Raw genomic sequence first — 22551 nt, forward strand, 5'->3', positions numbered from 1 at the left:
GAAAAAGGGACACTTTCATGGATTTTAAAAAACAAAACAGTAAAGTTATCCCAATTTTTTTGTATAATGTGAAGGATGATGTTACGCTGGGTAAATAGATACCAAACATGTCACGCTTTATAATTTCATGCACTCGTGGAATGGCGACAAACTTTGGTACCTAAAAATCTCCATAGGCGACACTTTAAATTGTTTTTACAGCTACCAGGTTAGCGTTACAGAGGAGGTCTAGTGCTAGAATTATTGCTCTCGCTCTGAAGATCGCGGCAATACCTCACATGTGTGATTTGAACACCGTTTACATATGCGGACAACTTCCGAATGCATTTTCTTTGCTGCGTGAGCTCACGGGGATGGGGGCTCTTTAAAAAAATATATATTATTTTTATATTATTAAGTTGTGTTTAAAAAAATATATATATTTTTGATTACTTTTATTGCTGTCACAAGGAATGTAAACATCCCTTGTGACAGTAATAGGTGGTGACGGGTACTCTTTATGGAGGGATCGGATGGTCTAAAAGACCTCCAATCCCTCCTTTGCACTTCAAAGTATTCAGATCGCTGTTTTCGGCGATTCTGAATACTGTATATTTGTTTTTTAAACCGGCGCCATTGGCAGCCGAATAAAAAAAAAAAGCGACATTGTGAAATTGCTTCCGTGTTTACAATCAGGAGGCTGGAACGAAGCCGTTTCCGGTTTCATTCCAGTCTGTCCCTAGCTGCCAGAAGCAGCGGATTGTCGATCGGGTCTCCCGTGCCACTGGGAGGCCCGGGAAGAGCGGTGGAAGGGGGGGACGTCCCCTCTTGCTCCTCCGGGATAACAGCCAAGCGGCTTTTAGCCGCATCGGTTGTTATCCCTGGATAGGCGATCACCCGCTCTAAACAACAGTACTGGGATGATGCCTGGAGCTGCGGGCATCATCCCGGAATAACCCCCCAAAGCCGAGTACACACATCTGCGTATGCTTGGCGGGAATGGCTTAAACATGTATTGTAATGTGTGATGAACTAAAAAAAATCCCTGTTTTCCATTGCGCAGTTTGCTGGAGAGGGTGCATAGCAGTGTGCAGAGGGTCCATCTAGAATTTTTAGTATTAATATGTGGTCACACCCCTTTAGCACCTGATAGTTTAACCACTAACCGCCCGCCGGCCGTCATATGACGTCCTTGACTTTGCGCGGGTATATCTGAATGATGCCTGTAGCTGCAGGCGGGGACTGACTAGAAGAAGTTACGGATCGCGGTTCCCAGCTAATAGGAACACACGATCTGTCACTCCTCGGAACAGAACAGGGAAGTGTGCGTTTACACACACTCGTCCCCGTTCGTGGCCCGGCGGTCATCGTGGCCCCGGCGGTCATCGCGACCCTCGGCACCCCCCCCCCCCCCGGCTGGGCAGCGGGCGCGCCTGCTATCCCGATCCCGCAAGCCGACGTATAGCTACGCCGGTTGGCGGGATGGCGCCGAACCGCCGCAGTAAAATGACGGTGGCTGGTCGGCAAGCGGTTGAGAAAGCTCGTATGGAATTTTAATGATTCGCTGATTATTTACGTCCGAGGTCAAATGTTCAGTCTTATTTCTGTGACTTCACCAATAAAGTCCGTGAATAGTATTTGATTTTTATTTTCTTTATTCTGGTTTTTGGTTTGATTCTAGTTATAGTAGCTATTACTGACTGCAAATTAAAACAGAATAGTAAGTTTTAATAACAAATTACAAAATGATTGTGGAGCAATTATATCATTTTTTTTCTTAACAAAACTGGAATTTTCCTTTTTAAGTTTTGGCATGCATCTCATATTAGCACAAAGCCTACAGAGTAAAGACCGCTGGGAAAGTGCCAGGGAAGGAGTGGGGAGTCAAGGCGCACCGGCTATAATTACATAATTAGTGGTGTGTGTGTAATTACCATATTACTATTCCTGGCAGGAGTAAATACCCATTTCTCACTGCGGGCCATGCAGCATCTTACTGCCCGAAGGCATTTATTTCTTTTTTTTTTTTCTTTTTTTTTTTCACACTGGTAATGAATCTGAGAATTATGATTTACATAGCAAACCTACTGAAAAAAAAAATCAGGGGCTTTACGTAAGTGCTTTGCTGAGTGCTGTGTGCATTACAATAAGGCTAAAATATCCTATCATTATCATTGTAGGAAATAATGAAATCCTTTCTGCGAAAAATAGGATATTGTCTCTGCCAGACGCAGGAGAGTAAGTGTTTATTTTTTTTCCCTGCTTAGCTTAAATTACACAGAGGCGGATTTCCATCATTGTCGCCTGCAGGCGCACGGCGTTTGTTGCCCTAAACCCGAGTCGCCTCATTTGCATAGCACGATTGCCTGTTTAGTGCTCATCGCCGAGCCTGAAAATACAGGTAGCAATGGAAGCTTTACCTGAGAGGACTGCAGAAAAGCTGTGCTTTTGGCTACATGGCCAAACGTTGTTGGCTCTAGGGCTGCCACCTTTTCTTCAAGTCAAAAATTGATGTGCGCCGCAAAGCGCTTTTTGGCGGCGCACAGCGATTTTTTTTTTCCTTTTAGTATAAAACCAGAGCTGCACGCAGGTCCGGGACAAGGGGTGGGCAGGAGGGCCGGTGATGTATCAAATAGTGTCCCCCCATCGGATAGTGTCCGCCCTGTACTGCGCTTGCGGAGGACAAGGAGAAGCAGAACATCTCCGAAGATAAACGGCGCCTGCGTGTGCCGAGTCCAGGTTTAAGCCCCACCATCCAAGTGGACATAGAGTTGGAATAAAAAAAAAGAGGCGAGCGAAGCGAGGCCGTGCCCAATGCGCGGCGAGCGACCGTATGTCCACTTGGATGGTGGGGCTTCAACCCGGACTCAGTGTGCAGGCGCCGTTCTTCTTCAGAGACTTTTAGAGTTTCCTTCTCCTCCGTACTGCGCAAGCGCTGCTCCTGCGCAGTACGGGGCGGACACTATTCGTTGGCTGGACACTTTTTGACAAAACACTGGCTGCCCTGGGCACTGTGGTTTCATGTGAGGTTGGTGGGGGGGGGGGGGGGAGTGGGGCACTGCAAAGAGATTGAGGGGAGAATTTGGGGGGCAGCAGGGGATAAGAATTGTTATGGAGGAGAAATTTTGGGGAGGGTGGTTATTTAGGGGGATCTGTGTTGGGAGAGGGAATTGAGAAAGAGGATTTGCGCTGGAAGGGGGGCTTTGAAGAGTCTGTGCTAGATGACGTGATATGGTAGATGGGGGGGGGGTGGGGACTTGGTGGGGTCGTGCTAGTAGGGATGATTGGGGGATTGGGAGATATTTTTGCTAGGAGGGGGAATTTGTACTGGGAGGGGGGGATTGAAGTGAAGGGGGGGAAAAGGATGTGTACTCAGAGGGGAAATGTGAGGGGTAGAGGATTTGTGCTGTGGGGATTTGAGGGATGGGAGGAGGGATTTCAACAGGGAGGCAGATTTGTACTGGGAGGAGGGGGTTATGTTTAGGGGGTAAGCATGCAGATTAGTGCTCAATTTTTTCTGGGGGGGGGGGGATAATTTTTACTGACCTATAATGCATACATCTCGGTGAGCGGGGGTGGGGGGGGGGGGCACATGTCTGCCCTGGGCTCTAGATCATCTTGCCCGAGCACTGGCTGCACGATTTTGGCTAAAATGAGAATCACAATTTTTTTTTATTGCTTAGAATAAAGATCACGATTCTCACAGTGTAACACCTTTCAAATTATACAAAAAAAATTGGTCTAATTTTACTGTTTCGTTTTTTTATACATTTTTTGTAAATTCATTAAAGTGTATTTAAAAAAAAAAAATTGCGTTTGAAAGAGCGTTGCGCAAATATGGTGCAACATAAAATATTGCAACAAGCAACATTTTATTCTATAGGGTCTCAGCTAATATATATAATCATCAAATGTGATCAACAAAAGTCAGAAAAGGTTTGGTCTTTAAATGGTTAAACTTGCTTCATTTACACGCTGGAGTTCTTTACTTTGATATAAGAATGAAAAGATACTTTGTTTCTACTTATTTGTGTGTTGTGATTAAACTTGGCAGGCTGACTGGATTATGTCTTTTTTATTTTTATTTCCCAGCTGTGAGAACTCTCTGCACTTGTTAGAAAGAATCGTGACATGCCGTTTTGAAGATCGGGAAGAGAAAAAGAACGCAATTTTGATTCTTAGCGATTAATCGTGCATATAATTTGCGATTAAATAACATTTCTAATCAAAAAAAATTGGGCTAACTTTACTCTTGTCTACAGAAAGTATTGAGATGACTGCCATTTTATCACCTAGGGTGTTAGAAAAACAAAAAGTATAATGTTTGGGGGTTCTAAGTAATTTTCTAGCATAAAAAAACTTTATAACTTGTAAACACCACATCTAAAAAAGAGGCTCGGTCCTTAAAGCGGGAGTAAACCCGCCAAATTATGACTATTATTATTTTTTTTTTTTTATACCTGCACCGCATACTAGCTCATTATGAAATACTTACCTTACCTTAGAAGAAGGTGCCGGCATCTCACTCAGTCCACGCCGAGGGAGCCGACATGTTCCCTCTGCGTGTTTCCAGGGTATCGCGGCTCCGGCCACCCACAGTCGTCACTCCCGCGCATGCCCGCCGGAGTTTTCTTCCCAGCAAGGTCTGGCGTCTGCCGGACTTTTAGCGGAGAATCCCCTGTGCGCATGCGCCGCTGAAGTCAGCGGCTCATTGCGAGGGCAATATCTCCTAAACCGTACAGGTTTAGGAGATATTCTTTTTACCTACAGGTAAGCCTTATTATAGGCTTACCTGTAGGTTAAAGTCAAAAATTTGACTATACAACCGAGGAAGTAAAGGCTATTTAAAAAATAAAAAATAAATGCACCTGCAAGGCAAAGGCATAATGAGCTAGTATGCATAGCATACTAGCTCATTATGAATAACCTACCCGAGAACGAAGCTCCCGAAGCGGTCCTCCGTCTTCATGTTCGCCGCTGCCATGTATCCCGGAGTGACTTCCGGGTCTCACTGCTCCGGCGCGGTGATTCGCCGGAGCCGCGATTACGTCACTCCCGCGCATGCACGCGGGAGCCGCCACGAGCGGCATATCGCCGTGATCTGAGGCCTGCCCAGTGCGCTTGTGCGCCGCTGTCTACGCCGCATGCGCCGTAGACAGCTGTGGCTGTCTTTTTGTAAATATCTCCTAAACCGTGTAGGTTTAGGAGATATTTCTTGGACTTACAGGTAAGCCTTAATCTAGGCTTACCTGTAGGTCAAAGTGGTTTGTAAGGGTTTACAACCACTTTAAGTGGTTATTAAACCAAAGATGAGGCAATGTATATTACCACTGACACCGGGACGTTATCTACTCCCACTAGCCGCAGTCCGACCCCCCCAAAGCCTGATGGACAGTAAACTGGTTCAGAGAGTTTGGAGAACCCTGATCTACAGGAACGATGGAGGTGGTACTGCGTTTCAGATGATGTTTATGTTACAGTAACTCCCCCATCATTGCTAAGACTTCCTTCTCTGTAGTCACTTTGCTATCCTGTGGCCACTCTTGAATTATTTATTACCGGACTTACCCTTTACATTTTCCATGTCTGCAGAATTATTACCCCCTTGAAACAAACCTAAGCCCATTAGACTTGAAACACAAACGACTCCTCTCTCAGCACCCTAATGATTTCCTATAATTGTCCCCGGAGTTTACTGGGAATTCATCATGGAGTCCAGCAATGCACCATTAATTGTATGGCAATGTCACCAGGTTCAATAAAGCGCCAAACAAAACAGTCAGATTTATCCATTTCCCAATGTATTATCGATCAGAAATTCCCAATAAAGAAAACTCTTTGTTATTTTCAAAACATTTCCTAATAAGTCATTGTTGATCCTTTTCCTGAGCTTCGGTCAGGAAGGACTTCTGAAAATAATTCTACTGAGCAGTTCACAGCGCTGTTCCTGAATAATTGACTTCGCGAAGACAAACCCTATTGGGCAATTGCGATTGAGTGTTCTTTAACGAAGAATTTTTCATACCCCTGAATTTAAAATGTGGTCAACAGTGAACTAGCAAATGACAGTTGAGGTGGGCCTAATTCTGGTAATCATTCTGTTAGAGATTTCGAGTTTATTACTATTTTTAGTGATAAAAGTTTCTGAAAATATATGAAACACGTGAATGTTATAATGTAATTGTAGTGGGGGTTTCTGAAGGTTGCTGACAAATGACAGAGAGAAGTGGTTTTGCTGTGTAGGTACTTCTATTCTGAGTTACTATGTCAGGACAATGGGTGGAGTTATGCAGCGTAACTATAGACCAGGCACGTCCAAAGTCCGGCCCGCGGGCCATTTGCGGCCCGTGTTCCGGTTTGATGTGGCCCCACACTTGGAATTTGCATAATATATATGCAGGGCCCTCTAGTCCCTCCTGTATTGATTTGTATTGTAAGTGTACTGTCTGCCCTCATGTTGTAAAGCGATGCGCAAACTGTTGGCGCTATATAAATCCTGAATAATAATAAATAATAATAATATATATACACACACATCTGTGGCCCCCAAAGCTCAAGCGTGTTAGGTTTTTTATGCTGTTAATATATCCATCTTCTTTAGCCTGACAAATCCTGAGCGAGGCGCTCATTCTTAGTATGAGCCGGGGCGCGTGGCTGGGCGTGTTCACAGGTCTATGTGCCCGAGCCGATATGAAGCTGACGGCAGGAAGAGCCAATCAAAAGCACCGTGACTATTCCAGATCTCTGCATCTGCGGACTGCAGATGCAGAGATCGGGGGAAATGTCACAGTGCCTGTGATTGGCGGTGGCGGTGGCGCTGCGCGCAGTCAGATTCCTTGCAAGCCTCGGGCACATAGACCTGTGAACACGCCCAGCCACACGTCCCGGCTCATACTAAGAATGAGCGCCGCACACGGGATTTGTCAAACTAAAGAAGATAGATATATTAACAGCATAAAAAAACATAACACGCTCGAGCTTTGGGGGCCACGAATTGATATACTTGGGGGGGGCCACGTCAAACCTGAACGCGGTTACTTTCCTTTTGCAAGAGAGAGAAAGAAAGAGAGAGCGAGAGAGAGAGAAAGAGAGAGAGAGAGCGAGAGAGAGAGAGAGCGAGAGAGAGAGAGAGAGCGAGAGCGAGAGCGAGAGAGCAAAAGAGAAAGAGAGAGAGCGAGAGAGAAAGAGAGCGAGAGAGCGAGAGAGCGAGAGAGCGAGAGCGAGAGCCCGAGAAAGAGAGAGAGAGAGGGAGAGAGAGAAAAAGAAAGAGAGAGAAGGGGGAGAGAGAGAGAGAGATAATAGAGAGGGAAATAGAGAGAGAGAGAGAGAGAATGGGGGAGAGTGAGAGAGAGAGAGAATAGAGAGAGAGAGAAAGAGAAGAGAGAGAGAGAGAAAGAGAATAGAGAGAGAGAGAGAATAGAGAGAGAATAGAGAGAGAGGGAGAGAGAATAGAGAGAGAGAGAGAATAGAGAGAGAATAGAGAGAGAGAGAGAGAGAGGGAGAATAGAGAGAGAGAGAGAGAGAGAGAGAGAGAGAGAGAGAAATAGAGAGGGAAATAGAGAGGGAGAGAGAGAGGGAGAGAGAGAGAGAGAATGGGGGAGAGAGAGAGAATAGAGAGAGAAAGAAAGAGAAAAGAGAGAGAGAATAGAGAGAGAATAGAGAGAGAGAGAGAGAATAGAGAGAGAATAGAGAGAGAGAGAGAATAGAGAGAGAATAGAGAGAGAATAGAGAGAGAGAGAGAGAAATAGAGAGGGAAAGAGAGAGAGAGAGAGAGAGAGAGAGAGAGTAAAATATTTAATTTGCATTTAATTTTAATGGTTCAAAAAATGTCAGGCAAAATGGTCGGCCCTCACGCATGTTCACTTCATGAAATCTGGCCCTCTTTGAAAAAAAGTTTGGACACCCCCGCAGTATAGATTGAAGCCATATAAGCATATATGTAAGAATGGGTGTTACTCTAGTGAAATGTTGACATAACATTATGAAACAGTATAAGAATCCAAGAGGGTTGATTGGCTAGTCAGGAAGAGAGGGGAGGAACCCTACACTATGGAGGAGAATCTGATACCTCTTGCTCCATTTGAAGCCTTCACCTTACAATATGTTACAAGCTATCATTATGTAAGTTTTGTCTTTACTTATCTTTTTGAAGAATAAACAACTTTTCTTGAAGTATTGTACGAACTAAAGGATTCTTCAATTTCTACTAGGAAACCAAGATTTTGGTGGAGATGTGGCCCTGCATAAAGACAGACACACTTCTCCTTCGCACACCCCCTAGGAGAGATGACACATGAGACATATTTACACAAAGACTTTTGCCGTGTAACCACGACCAGACTTTGACAGACTGAATTCAGTCGGGCTTTGACGGACTTTTGAGGAACTTCCATCGAATCAGACTTGTCTACACACAATCACACCAAAGGCCGGTGAATTCGACCGTGCAACGTACGACCGGACTGGAATAAGGAAGTTCATAGCTAGTAGCCAATAGCTGCCCTAGCGTCGGTTTTCGTCCGCCGGACTAGCATACAGACGAACTTATTTTTCGACCGGACTTGAGTCCATCGGTAAGATTTGAAATATGTTCTAAATCTAAAGTCCGTCTGATGTTTTGACAGCAAAGGTCCGATGGAGCCCACACACGATCGAAATTGTCCGACGGATTCATTCCGTCAGACCTTTGCAGTCGAAAAGTCCGGCCGCCTGTACACGGCATTTGACAAGTTGGAATGTTATTCAGCCAGAAAACACCCTTGAGATAGAAGAATACTAGAAATTATATTATTCTTCACACGCCTCTCAAAAATGGGAACTTCCGTTTAAAAGGGATAATCTGAAGAACGGTAAAAGGTTTGTTTGTTGCCACAGCCACAGATGAAGAGTTTATTATACAGCAATACATCAACTGTGGCACAAATGTGAACTACCTGATCACCTGTATTTCATGCAGCCTCCAATATGTAGGTTGTACCACACGTCCTTTGATAGCCCAGATAGGGGGGAATATTACTTAAGACAAATAACCCAAATAGAAATATTCTGAATGCCACACGTCACTTTCGAGGATGTCATCAGGACGATCTTTTCTCATTACGCTTCAGAGGAATAGAACGATTGTCTCACTCGCCCAGAGGAGGTGATAGGGAGAAGAAGGCTACTGGGGAGAGAAGCATGGTGGATTTTTAGATTAAAAACTAGATCTCCTCAGGGGTTAAACCTGAGGTGGGATCTGGACCGGCACTTACATTAAGAATGCCTCTCCCCGGAGCCTCCTCTCTCTTTTTTCCTTTCTCTCTTCTGGGCTTTTTTCACATACCTGGATTATTATTTTCATCCTTTTTTTATTTAATGTTTTTGGAATTTTATGGTGTGCTTCTATATGCATATGTCTATACGTGTATGAATGTATGCATGTGTGTGTACATACATGTGCATATTGTCACTACAAGGTGTGTGACAATTAGTGGCATACTCATGGATCACCCTATATGTATTGCAGCTGATTCTCTTTTTTTGGGATAATTGCCTGCGGCCAATTAAGACAATCAATGGGTGGAGCCTGTGATCTTTATTTATTTCAAAGTTTTATGTCTGTAATGTGGTTATGACTAAGGCCTTATGGGCTGAAACGCGTCAACTGACTTAATCTGCTTTTGTTCACTGTGGCTGTTCAATAAAATGAAGACATTTTATAAAAGCAACAACCGGAGTGTGGATCATTTTTTCTACAATAATCTGAAAAACTCTTTAACCACTTCCCGCCCAAGGACGTCATATGACGTCCTGGACTTTCAGTGGGAATATCTGAATGATGGGTGCAGCTACAGGCATCATTCAGATATCCTTGTTTTCCGACGGCGTTTCTGGGCACCATAAGAATGATCATAGCGGCAGTTCCGCGGCTTCATCTTTCTTACAGGGGATGGGAGGGGACATCCCCCCTACGGCCGCCATCCGGTGCTTCTCTGGGCTTTCCCGTGCCATCGGGGACCCGGAGAAAGAAAAGCCCACCCCTGGATAACGAGCATAGAGATGACCGGTGATCAGGTGGTCACCGGTCAGCTCTATGACCATCGGAGGCCCGGAGCGCGACATTATGATGTCATGTCCGGGCCGCGGTTGTAAACAAAGCCGCGGTCGCAGCTGCCAGCATGAGATCGTGGATTTTTTTCCCCGATCTCATGCTTTCCAGCCTGGAGGAGAGGAGAGATGTGGAGTTTTATTGACCCCGCATCTCTCCATAAAGAGGACCTTTCATAAATTAGTTTCCCACTTCCTCCTTGGTGGCCAATCGGGAGTCTTCTATTGAGGATCATTGTTTCAACAGCGAATATTAGTTCACTGTTGTAACACACCTAGGTGGGACCGGAGCCCGTTCCCTGCGACCCGAGTCCATCCTATTTTGAAGCTTATTAGAGCCTCTGGTTCTAATCAGGTGCTTAAAAAGAAAAAAACCACGCCGCTGTAATTCATGCGCCCGGTTCCCCGAAAAGGGATTGGACGCAAGAATAGGGGGTGTCCGCGGCGCCCGTGGATAGATTCATGCTATGCATGAATCTATCCACTGCATATAGGAAGTGGCATGGAGAAAGGGGGCGGGACCTGGGCCGACACTGATAGGGAGAATAGCGCAGGAAAACGACACTAGACGGTAAAAAACGAAAACACTATCAAATGAAGTCCATATAGAATTATATCATGCTAGCAGCAGCTCCCTATAGAGTGAAGCAAACCTCTGCAAAAACAAAAAGGGCACAGACAGGGGGCACCAGCCTAGGTGTAGTAGTTAAAATACAAATTTATTTGTAAAAAGTATAATAGCTACTGACAAAATTAGAACTTTATAGGTCATATCTTGAATAAAAGTGTGTGGGTCAGATTGAAATGTCCTGGGATCTGTCACAGGTGGTATAACGCTCTGGAGACTTAAAAACCTGTTATAGCTCAACCAACCCTTGTGGTAGAACATGTCTATGACTCCACTCACCATACAACCAAGACTGCAAGAAAAACTACTTTAATGATATAAAAAAAATGTAGAAAAACAACATCATAAAAACATCATACATACATAGCATAGGAGTTATAAAAAACATTTGGTCCATCTCTGGAAGGTTGCATAGTAGGTGAGGTCGAAAAAAGACTCAAGTCCGACCTATGTGTGTGATTATATGTCAGTATTACATTGTATATCCCTGTATGTTCTGGTCGGTCAGGTGTTTATCTAATAATTTGACACTATCGATGCCCCCCCGCTGGGACCACTGCCTGTGGAAGGGAATTCTACATCCTTGTCGCTCTTACAGTAAAGAACCCTCTATGTAGTTAAAGGTTAAACCTCTTTTCTTCCCATTTATTGAGTGGAAGGTTTAATATGTAACCACCCAGTACTACAGAAATGGGGAATACTGTAACATATGTAGTAGTTGTATCCCCAGGCTCCAAAAGCCTATTGAGGGTGTGTAAATGACCTTTAGGTAGCTGGGTTGGACCGATGAATTAAGGATGGGAAAATGGGGATATTGTCACTCCATAGTGTAGAATCAAAGGGATGAGTTCAATTAGTGTCCCGATCCATGCTGGAAAACTTTGAAGAAATGATGGTTGTTGTGGTAATGGTAAATGATATGAAGAAATAACTGGATAGGACTTGGTAACAATGTTGTGTAGACAGAATGCAGTGGTGAAATTATCACTTGAGACATGAATTATTGACAGTCCTCCATAGCCTCCCTCTCACTGTACCAGAAACATCCTGTACAGACTTGCTCAAGCTCCCAATCTCAGACAAGTCTGAATAAAACAGGGGTGTAGGTCAAGGAACTAGTCCATTCCAACTGACCAACGATCAATATACATATCAGTTCTCGTCAAATCCATAGATCCAATATCCCAGAGTGCATTCCTCTCATCTCATTGAAAAACACCAACCTTCCTAATTATGATGAAAGTGTGATGATGTCAGAAACCATGAAATCAGGCAGAGACAGAAGTACAGTTAAATCACACTTGTTTAATAATCAAAGTAAAAAGAACAAACGTAGTCAAAACATAGCCAATGTTCAGTAACCGGAACAGATAGTCAACCAAGCCAGAAGTCAGGGATCAATGTAGTGGAACAGCAAGCAGGATCTGGAGACAGAAGGGATGTCAGCAAAGCAAGTCTTGAACAGGATCGCAGGAGAGCGTTTCTGTGATGTTGACCAAGGCGAAGGCAGAGAACCTCTGGACTGGATGGCTTAAGTAGGCAGGACTGACGAGCAGGATCATCAACAGCTGAGTAACTGTGGAGAGATAGGAGCTGGCAATTAGCTGACAGCTGAGCGGCCAGCTCAGAGAAGGAAGGGCTGAGCCCAGCCCTGATAGATGAGGCCAAATGTTGTCATCCAGAGATGGACCCTGTTAGCCTGACCGGTTTCGCCTACCTCTGTCAGCTGCTTCAGAGCCTTTTAATCATTGCGGTCCCGCTCTGGAGCCTGGTATGTCTGTACCAAAACAGAAGCTGTCAGCCGAGCGAGCCACAACCAGCGTGGAATGCACTACGGGCCGCGCCAGGGGCGACGTCCAATGGAAGACCTCAAAAAAGTCAGGTGACACATTTGCAGGCTTCTGCTTCTTCTTCAGACCTCATTCAAGAGATAGTTCTACTTTTGTGAGTAGCAATTATACTTTTTTATTAATAAATTTGTCTACGCCTAGGCTGGCACCCCGTATGTCCCCTTCAGGGACAGGAAGTGTTTTATTTTCATATTTACATCAGCTATATTACATTTTTGTTTCTGCATTTAGATATGCTTTAAAAATGCGATTGTCTTAATGAAAAAAAAACAATGACTCCAAGGTTTACAGAACTTAAATTTATTAAAATAGTATAATGAATGTTTGTATTTCACTAAATCTTAAGAACCTGTAGTGATCTATATCACAGAAGTTTATGTTTAAGACAGCATACAACAAAATAAATGATTGGGGTAAAAAGGCGACCAAAGGATATTTGATTTCTAATGCCGCGTACACACGACCGGACATTTTTCGAGGGACTAGGTCCGACGGTCTTCCTGACAGAGTTTCGACTGAGTTCCGACAGACATTCCGAACGAACGGACTTGGCCACACACAATCACACCAAAGTCCAACGGATTAGAACGTGATGACGTACGACCGGACTAGACTAAGGAAGTTCATAGCCAGTAGCCAATAGCTGCCCTAGCGTCGGTTTTCGTACGTCGGACTAGCATACAGATGAACGGTTTTTGCGACTGCACCCGAGTCCACTGGAGCCCATACACGATCATTATATCCGATGGATTCATTCCATCAGACCTAGTCCATCGAAAAGTCCAGTCGTGTGTACGCGGCATAAGAAGGAACTTTAAATTATTTTCAGCCTAGTAGAATTTTTATTGAGTTTGACTGGGGGGAAGAGGAAAAAAAATGTCTTCCAAGACTTCCTATGTGAGGTAAAAAAAACTCAAAAACATTTGCACTTCATCCTAATACCTGGAGGACAAAAATCAACAAGATTATTAAGATAATATCACCTGGGTATCTCAGACATCCACAAAACCTAATTGTATTATTATATACAGTATTAATTAAAACAAACTTTGCTGCGAGAAATCGCTGATAAGCTCAAGCAGTCTTTTTCTGAGAATGCCGCTTTAGCAACTGTATATAATATAAAAGGGTAAGTCCCATGTCAATGTGTTATTTACTATGAAGTATAAATTATTAAAATGGTGCCAATGCGTAAAAAAACAAAACAACTAAAAGCCTGAATTAAAAATCAAAATACTAAAAGGTTTGTTTGTCGGCTAAACCATCTGTTTGCCTGCAAGTGCTGTTCGGGTATTCCGATAGCCATGGGTGCCACACCCAGAGATTTGTTAATTCTTGATAGCGCTGCATTGCAAAAATCTAACCATGTGTGTCTAATTTAGGATAAGGCCGCTAACTTTGAGACACTCTGCACTGTAATATCAACAAGAAAAGCCACCTTACAAAAAAGGTCAGACGATGGAATATGCCTATCCCTATTAAGTTCAAAAGGCAGCTTCCAGAGAGCCAGGAGAACCAGTTTGAGGTGCCAAGGGGTGACGGGAGAGCACACAACTTCACTAAGGAGTGAGAAGCCAAAGGTCTCTGAAACAAAACAGCTTAGACCGAGATTAGTCCTTCAAAATGGTACTCATGCCAGATGCTGGTCCAGGCCAGACTAGAAGTAAGAGAATACGTCCCATGGAGTACTTTCTGGGTTCTTTGATTCACGCCAAGCAAAATAGGCTTTCCGGGTGCAATGGCAGACTGTGAGAAGCCGATTTCCTAGCATTTAGGAGGGTAGAGATGACCATGTCCAAAAGACCCCTGTCCCAACAACCATACTCTTAAAGCCAGTGACTGAGAAGCAGGGTGCAACTCTGGCCCGTATAACAGAAGGTGCAGATGATTCAGAAGAGCCCACAGAGTGTCTGCCAGGAATCAGATTTTCAACTTTTAAAATCTGGCAACTGGGAAAGCCTGCCACTTTTCCATGTCTGGGATGTGAACAGTGTACAGGACTGAATGCGCAGTTCTGCTCAAGAGGGTATTAAGTCCATTTCCTTTTGTGTATTGTGACTTGTGGTGCCTCCTTGATGGTTGATATTGCCCATGGGTATGACATAGTCCTCCTGGATTCTCAACAGGTGTCCTCACAACAGAGAAGGAAAGGTGAGCTTCCTCCAACCAATATATCCCCTACACTGAGAGGTCGTTCGGGCCTGCTCCCCAGCTCGGCAGGCTGGCTTATGTCATCAGAACCTTTCCCATCTTTGAAGGAAAGGGCTTCTCTTACTCCAGTGCTGGGTTGGAAATCAATCTCACTAGTAACAGCCTGGCCTTGGAGTCAAAGGACCACGTCTGTTTGTCTCACAGTTCCAGAATGATAAGTTGCAGAATTCTAAAGTTAAACTGAGTGTAAAGTACGGCGTAGAAGGGGGCAACCATTAGGTCCAAGACCTTTGATGGGCCCAGTCATGGGAGTTGAGGGACACAAGTTTGTTCCAAGGCAGGAAGATCTAAAACAGGGCCTTGTCTAACATCAGACCCATGTACTCCAATGTGTGAGATGGGTCCAGCAATGACTGCCTCAAATTGAGGATCTAACCAAAGTTATGCAGGGTCTTTATTGTCTGTTGGATGTTCACCAACAGGGATAGGGAGGACTGGTCCCTTAACAAGCTCAGTTCAGGTACCCCAAAATATTAACCCCCTGGGCACAGAGCAGAGCCAGAACCAGGTGAAAACTAGTAGAAATGCAGAAAGGCTCAAAAGGGAAGGGCAGAAGATTGGTAATTTTGATCATCCACTGCAAACACAGATATGAGGTGAAAAGATGGAGATGAGCAAGTAAGCAGTCTAGATGTCTATTAAGGCCAGAAAATTGTCTGGAAGGAGATAATTCTTGCAGTTTTCATGCAGAAATGTTGAACCATAGGAACAATTTGAGAGTCTCTAGAATGGGACAGACTCCGCCATTCGGTTGGGGAACCATAAAAAGGTTTGTGTAGAGACCTCAAAAGAATTATTTTTTGGTACAGACGTAATGATCCTTTAAGACAAGAACTGCTAGATGGCAACAGCAGATTCAACAGCTGTGAAGGAGAAGGACACAAGCATGAATTGGGGAGAAAGCTGAGTGCAAAACACCAGTCTGTATCCACTGGAAACTACACTCTGAGGGTCTGAGATTTTCTAGGACCAGAAGCCAGAGAAGATTAACACATGCCTCCCCATTCTTAGGAATGGTGGTGCCCAATCACTGAGAAGGGGCCTTGGAACCAGTTCTGTCTTGTTTGGAGGGCCATGTCTTCTTTTAAAAGTATGTTTCAGTCTTATACTTGGCAGTGGAACACAGAGGGACAAAAGGAATCTTTTCCAACGTCAGGAGCAGAAGTCCTACTGGTAGAGCAGTGAAAATTTTTCTGATGCAGGAGCGTACTCTAACCTCCTGTGATCTCCTTGACATAATTATCCAAGGAACGACCAAACAAACATTCGTCCTAAAACAGTAACAACTCAAGGCAGTTTTTCATGGGAGCTCAGCTGATCAGCATTTAAGCCAAGAGATTCTGTGCATGGGGATGGAGAGAAGCCTGGGGATTTGATTAAGTGTGTCTACTAAGTCGTTCACGCAATAACGTAAGGCCATGGGTAAAAAGGTAAAAAGATTGTGAACAGAGACATCCATTAGAATGGATCTTGGACTTCGGTTCATGTCCAAACAGCAATTGTCTAGCCCTTTGTCTACCGGGTCTTTGCACAGGATATTATACTCAATCGGCACCATTAGGGTCTTGTTAAGACAAGAATTGGCCAGATCTACCACAGGGGCCACACACAGAAGAGTGAAGCATTTCGAAGGAGTAAATATCTTCTGTGGGTGATACCAGTCTCCATACAGGACCAGTTCAACTAGCGAGTAGACCAAGAAAGTCTTAGCTGGTTTGGGCAATTTAAGGGATCCCATGCTGGATATTATGTGGTGAGAAGACCTAGGCTGCTTTAATGCAAAGCTGGAGCATACAGCATGAAATAAGGGTAGTTTCAGCATCCTTAAGCTTGGATGAAAGTTTTGCTACAGGAGAGGAATTATCCTCAACTGCCACACCCTCCTCAGGTAATGTGTCTGGCTCAGGGGCAAAATCAAAGACCCCGGAGCTGAATGGGGCATGGCTGTAACCCCCCTTCTGTCTATGGCCTCGATAAGGCCTTAAATGTCATCATGAAATCTTACATTTTGGCAGAAAGTTCCACTCTAGACAGTTAAGAGGAAGCTGGTGTGTCAGATGGGCCAGCAGATAGATGAGAAGGCAGGGGGTCAGACTGGGGGCAATCGTCAGAGACTCTTAGTGGACAATCTACAAGCCACTTAACGACCAAAAACTGAGCCTGAGCTTGAAAGTTTCACTTGTGCTTGCCATCTGCCATGCTTGTAAATATCATCCATGGGGAAGGGATATTGATGACCACCAGAGCTGTGGGGAGAGGAATTCCCTGGTACCAAACACTTGTAGGCTGCAATAAACCCAGGCAGCGAGGTAACAACTGCTATACTGTGCTACCAAGAGAGAGCCCAGAGGTGTTGCCAGTCCAATGTCATGCCCAGAAACAGGAGGAGGCAGGGCATTTAGCTGCAGTAACTCAAATGGAAGTGAGGCAAGGCAGGCGCAGTAGGTGCCCAGTAGGTGCCCATGTTGTGCATGTGCATTAGGCACTGCCAGGCGAAAGTGCACAGGTGCAGTAGCGGGGTTCAGGTCAGCAGTATTTAATGCCGCTATTTTAAAGGAAACCAGTCCCTCCAAGTTATCATCCTTCCAGTGGTCAGCAGCTCCCATATACCCAAACAGGGATCCAGAGAAATACAGAAGGCAAATTTGGCTGGATGTTTGAAGGGCTACCACCCTGCACTCACCATTGGAAATCTTCTAGGCAAAATTAACAAGGGATATAATCCAATCTGGCTTTGCCCTCCACAATGAGCACACACCTGCAGGGGTCTTCAGGGACTTAAGGCCCTAGACCTGTAAAGCACCCTGCGGCTAATTCCGCACTTGCACTATTTGCCAAGGGGGAGCACCTACAACAGAATCCAGTGCATGGCAGCACCATTACATGCCAAACCCCACATATTTCATCCAGTGGGGTTCGAGTATGGTTCCCCAATGCTCTGCCAAAGAATCAACTAACCTGGAAGCTGCTTTAGAAGCCACGGTGGCTATCATGGTGAAATATCATTATCAATAGAGAGGAACCTACATTGAAAGAAGGTAAGCTTTTCTGAGTACAGAGAGGTCCATCACCTACTAAGGACACTGGAAAATAACTGAAGCTAGCTGGGAATGGGGGGGGGGGGGTAATATAAGGGTATGTCCAGAAGCAGCCTTCTTTTTTTGCCATTCTTCAGTCACCTGAAGGTGAAGCTGCATATAACTATATGTCATAATGATCAAAGCGCCTGTGAGATGTACTGTATGACTAACAAATTTATTTTTAGTCTGGATGTTATTTTCCCTTCACAGCATAATCACAAACAGCAACCTACAAACGTATTTTTAAAGTACTTGTACAATAAAGAAAAAATGAAGGCTGGAGGGTTAACAAGTTCCACAGCATCTGTAGCCAAAGCTAGGTTTAAATGATCTGAAGAGGACAAGTCCTCAAAAGGTAAGGAGGGCATACAAGAGTGCAGTAGTTGTAGTTCAACACCAGTAATGTTCAAAACTGTAATGTAAGTGTAACAAAAGCAAATTATATTGAACAGGGTGCCTTACCGTTTTTTTGTAGGTGACCACACAAAGACCATACATACAAAATATTACTTGCAGAGCTATATTTCCCCACCAAAAACAGGTTTCTAAAGTTTCGGAACAAACAATTCAAAAAGACGAGTGAGTGACCAACTTGAGCGTTCCTGGTGAACAAGGCACAGCGAGTAAAAATGTACAGATACGGCATGATGGGTCTTTTTGAAACACCAGACAACTTAAAGATTAACTTGACAAAGTCTAAAATGTGGACAGTTGCACCTCTGGAATGGCAATTTTAATATTGTCTAAATAAAATGTTTATTTTCCCTTATATTTCACAAATTGAATGCAGTTTGTCTAGCTCTTATCTTTGGACATTACAATCTATTATTTCTTGAAATCACTATTACTCCCCTCAGAGCGAGGCAGAACCATTTTAAATAATGCTGCATTCAGTTCTTACCAGGAACATGTCTACATGTATTATGTATGCTGTCCCACCCCCAATATGAAAAACATATTGCCAGGTTTTTGGCATCTTACCTAAATTAGTTCTGGTGTGTGTTTGTAAGACTGTGGTAGGACCATTAAGACTGCAAGTTCCCCTAAAGCAGGGATCTTAAAACTACAGCCCCCCCCCCCCCCCAGCTGTTGCAGATTCACAGAACATTCACAGACATGACTAGACATGATGGGAATTGTAGTTTCTGAGCAACTGGAGGGCCATAGTTTGAAGACCCCGTGCTCTAAAGGTAGGTAATGATTTAGAATGATGACTACTGTGGAAAAGGTTAAAGTTGCTGTGTCAGGACCTTGATCATCTGCTGGTGGCACTGTAGTTCCCTGTATGGAGGGTTGTAATTCCAGTGTTCACCAGCGGGTGTCTCCCAGCAGCCAGCAGACCCCAGTGATCAGTTTCCCCCTCATGCTGGCTGCTGGGAGGGTATTTAGGCCCTCTCCACAAGTGCCTCTTGATCCAGTTCTTTCCTGCTACTAGATTCTGCCACTTATCCTGAGCCTAGATCCTGAACCCTGCTGCCTCTTTTCTGCTCCCCTTGTACCTGATCAGTGCCAGGACAAGGCTATCTAGCGCCAAGGGCAAACTAGGGGGGGCCCAATTTATGCCTAACTGGGACCCCCCTTCCCTTAGGTCCCATTCAGACCTGAGTATAGCGTTTTCAGGCAGAAAATTGCGATTATGCAGCTTTTTTACCGCAATTTTGCTGCAGTTTTTTTCCTGTGCTTTGCCACGATTTTGTGCAGGGCAAAAAGTCACCAATGTAAAAAGAAGAAAAACGCTCAAATCTGCCCAATTCGAGCGACAAAAAAGGGTCCAGAACTTGTTTGAGCTTCAGGCGTTCGGCTTCAGGTGACTTGGAGTGGAGATGTGAACCATCTCCATTGAGAACAATAGATTTATTTTTTTTTCCCCTCCAGCGTTTTGTAGCTTCAGGCTTCAAGCTACAAAACACTCAGGTGTGAATGGGGCCTTAGGTTTAGGGTCAGGCCACCCACATCCCTGCAATAAACCATTGCACCCAGGGCAGCCGCCGCCCTCTTGCCCACCCTTTGTCCTGGCCCTGTATCTGATCCCCCTTCCCACCTGTTCCCTGCATCTCCAAAGTTCCCTGTTTATCCATGTTCCTAATTTTTGTACATATTGTATATAGTTATATAGTTTGTTGGTTAGGCTTCTTGCTACTTAGATAGGTTGCTACTAGTTAGGCATTTTGATTGCATGATTGTGGTTCACTTGTATCCTCACGTTTGCTGTGATTCCTCTTTGCTGGTGTTTGGATGTCTTTTGTTTTGCTATTAATAAACTGACTTTACTATATACTATATAGTCTGGTCTCAGTTCCCTAGTGTAGCCACGCAGATCTGGCCATCCCTGCTGCCGATTCCTGACATGCTAAATTCTAAGCCTTTGTACACATGGTCATAAATTCCGACGGAAAATATCCGATCGGACCATGTTGTCGGATAATCAGACGGTGTGTGGGCTCCATCTGACTTTTTCCGTCAGAATGTCCGACCAACAAATCTTGAGAGCTGGATATAAAATTTTCCGACAACATGATCCGATCGGACTTTGTCCGAACATTTGTAGAGAGTCCCGATCGAACAAAGTGCCACTCATGCTCAGATCAAATTACGAGACCAAAGCTATTGGCTACTAGCCTGAATGTAGTCCCGTCATAACGAACGAACGCCATCACGAATGATTGGATTTTCTGACAACTTTGTCCGACCGTGTGTATGCAAAACCAGTTTTGGACAAAATCCGTCGGAAAAGATCCAACGGATTTTGTGGTCGGAATGTCCGACGGTGTGTACAAGGGCTAATGACTGTTACCTCTGACGTCCTCCCTATTACTCCCTGTTCTTGTCATTTGCTTTGCTGTGTAATGGGCTGCAACTGTTATCTGTTCCATGCTTCCCTGTGCCCCACCATGTAAGAAGCCTCCTAATTACGTAAGGTAAGCCTTACCACTGAAAATCTGTAAATTTAGAAATAAAATGATTATGAATGAGATTCTCCTCTAGTTTTGCCATAATTAGCATAAAACACAAGAGACTGGTAGATATAGTGTAGGAACATTTTGCATCACAGGTAGAATTTTCTATTTTAGAATTTGGAGAGCCAAAAAACGAACCCAGTGCACATGCAGGGGTGGAAAAAAAACAAAAAAAAATCCAATAAAGTTAAGGACTTCTAATAACATTTCAGAATGTCACAAAAACAAACAAAAACCCCCAAAAAAACACAACAAAGTACAACAAGACAAACACCCAGAGCAGGTTTTGGCCACCAACAGGTCTCCAACTCTGTGTGCCTTCTTTCCCATTCAGAGAAGATGCAGGTCATCCAGCTAAAACCCTACAACACACTTTGCGAGGACGATGTGAGATATAAACCATGAGATATGCCGTTCTCCAATCCAATGTGGTCAAACGTGGTGAAAAATGTTTTCCTTCGAATGGCAAAAAAAAAGCGCATTCTTCTTAAAGAGTTAAAAAAAAAAAAGTTACATCGAAGAGTATATAAATATTCCAGCTTGTTGGTAATGTTCTATGAACGTCTAGCCATTCATAAGAGATAAGAAATCGGATTGCCAGTTCAAGACCAAAAAAAAAAAAAAAAAAGTTTATATATAGAGTAAAACAAGTCCCATTCAGTCTTCATCAGTGCTCAGATCTGTAGGTGGGGAACGTGTCTGTTCTATGAAGCTTCTGTGTTGATAGGTCTTGGCGGCAGCAAAGAAAGCAGAACGACAGAAAGGGACAGAAAGAGAGAAAAGATAAGATTCTGAGCGACAGATAAAACACATTATTATGTACAGTGCCTTGAAAAAAGTATTCATACCCCTTGAAATGTCTCCACATTTTGTCATGTTACAACCAAAAAAAAAACGTAAATGTATTTTATTGGAATTTTATGTGATAGACTAACACAAAGTGGCGCATCAGTTTCAGCGCTCTAATTCACCCCAAAGACTGTGAACTGGGTCTTCTTGTCCAACATCAGTGCCTGAGCTCACAAATTCCCTTCTGGAAGAATGGTCAATAGACCAGGGGGGGGGGGGGGTCTCAAACTGGTGGCCCTCCAGCTGTTGCGAAACTACAAGTCCCCATAGTGCCTCTTCCTGTGAGATTTAGGATTGTAACGGTCAACCTTGCAATGCCTCGTGGGACTTGTAGTTTCGCAACAGCTGGAGGGCCACCAGTTTGAGACCCCCTGCCATTGACACCCTCCTAAACCTTGTGGACGTCCTTCCCAGAAGAGGTGAAGCTGTTATAGCTGCAAAGGGTGGGGCCAACTCGATATTGAACCCTACGGACTAAGCCCTTGTACACACGGTCGGAGATTCCGACAACCAAATCTGTCGGATTTTGTCTGTCGGATTTTGTCCGACGGATTTTGTCCGAAACCGTTGCATACACACGGTCAGACAAAGTTGTCGGAAAATCTGACGTGATGACGTTATTTCGTTACGACGGGACTACGTTCAGGCTAGTAGCCAATAGCTTTGGTGTAGGAATTTGATCTGAGCATGCGTGGCACTTTGTCCGATCGGAATTCTCTACACACAATCGGAGTATGTCCGATCAGAGCATTTTGTCGGAAAATTTTACCAACAAGTTGAAAAACTTGGTCCGTCGGATACTCCGATGGAAACAGTCCGATGGTGACCACACACAGTCGGAATATCCGACAAAACGGTCCGATCGGACACATTCCATCGGAATCTCCGACCGTGTGTACAAGGGCTAAGAC

At 44.3% G+C, this 22551-nt stretch overlaps 1 protein-coding gene across 3 annotated transcripts in view; it reads right to left on the bottom strand.

Annotated features, from left to right (window-relative positions):
• DOK5 (docking protein 5) overlaps positions 1 to 22551 on the bottom strand; it is a 333902-nt gene that overhangs the window by 155905 nt on the left and 155446 nt on the right. For 2 of the 3 annotated variants that reach the window (XM_077460549.1, XM_077460547.1), the window contains exon 8: positions 12828 to 21520. The exons of the other annotated variant lie outside the window; for it this stretch is intronic. In XM_077460549.1, coding sequence (XP_077316675.1) covers positions 21459 to 21520 — 62 coding nt within the window. In that variant the 3' untranslated portion in view covers positions 12828 to 21458. Of the gene's footprint in view, positions 1 to 12827; positions 21521 to 22551 lie in introns of those variants that run through there. 3 annotated transcript variants of the gene reach the window in all.

The sequence above is a fragment of the Lithobates pipiens genome, unplaced genomic scaffold (assembly GCF_037356315.1).
Source record: "Lithobates pipiens isolate NorthernLeopardFrog02 unplaced genomic scaffold, aLitPip1_a1.2 Scaffold_28, whole genome shotgun sequence".
In the NCBI taxonomy this organism is placed as follows: Eukaryota; Metazoa; Chordata; class Amphibia; order Anura; family Ranidae; genus Lithobates; species Lithobates pipiens.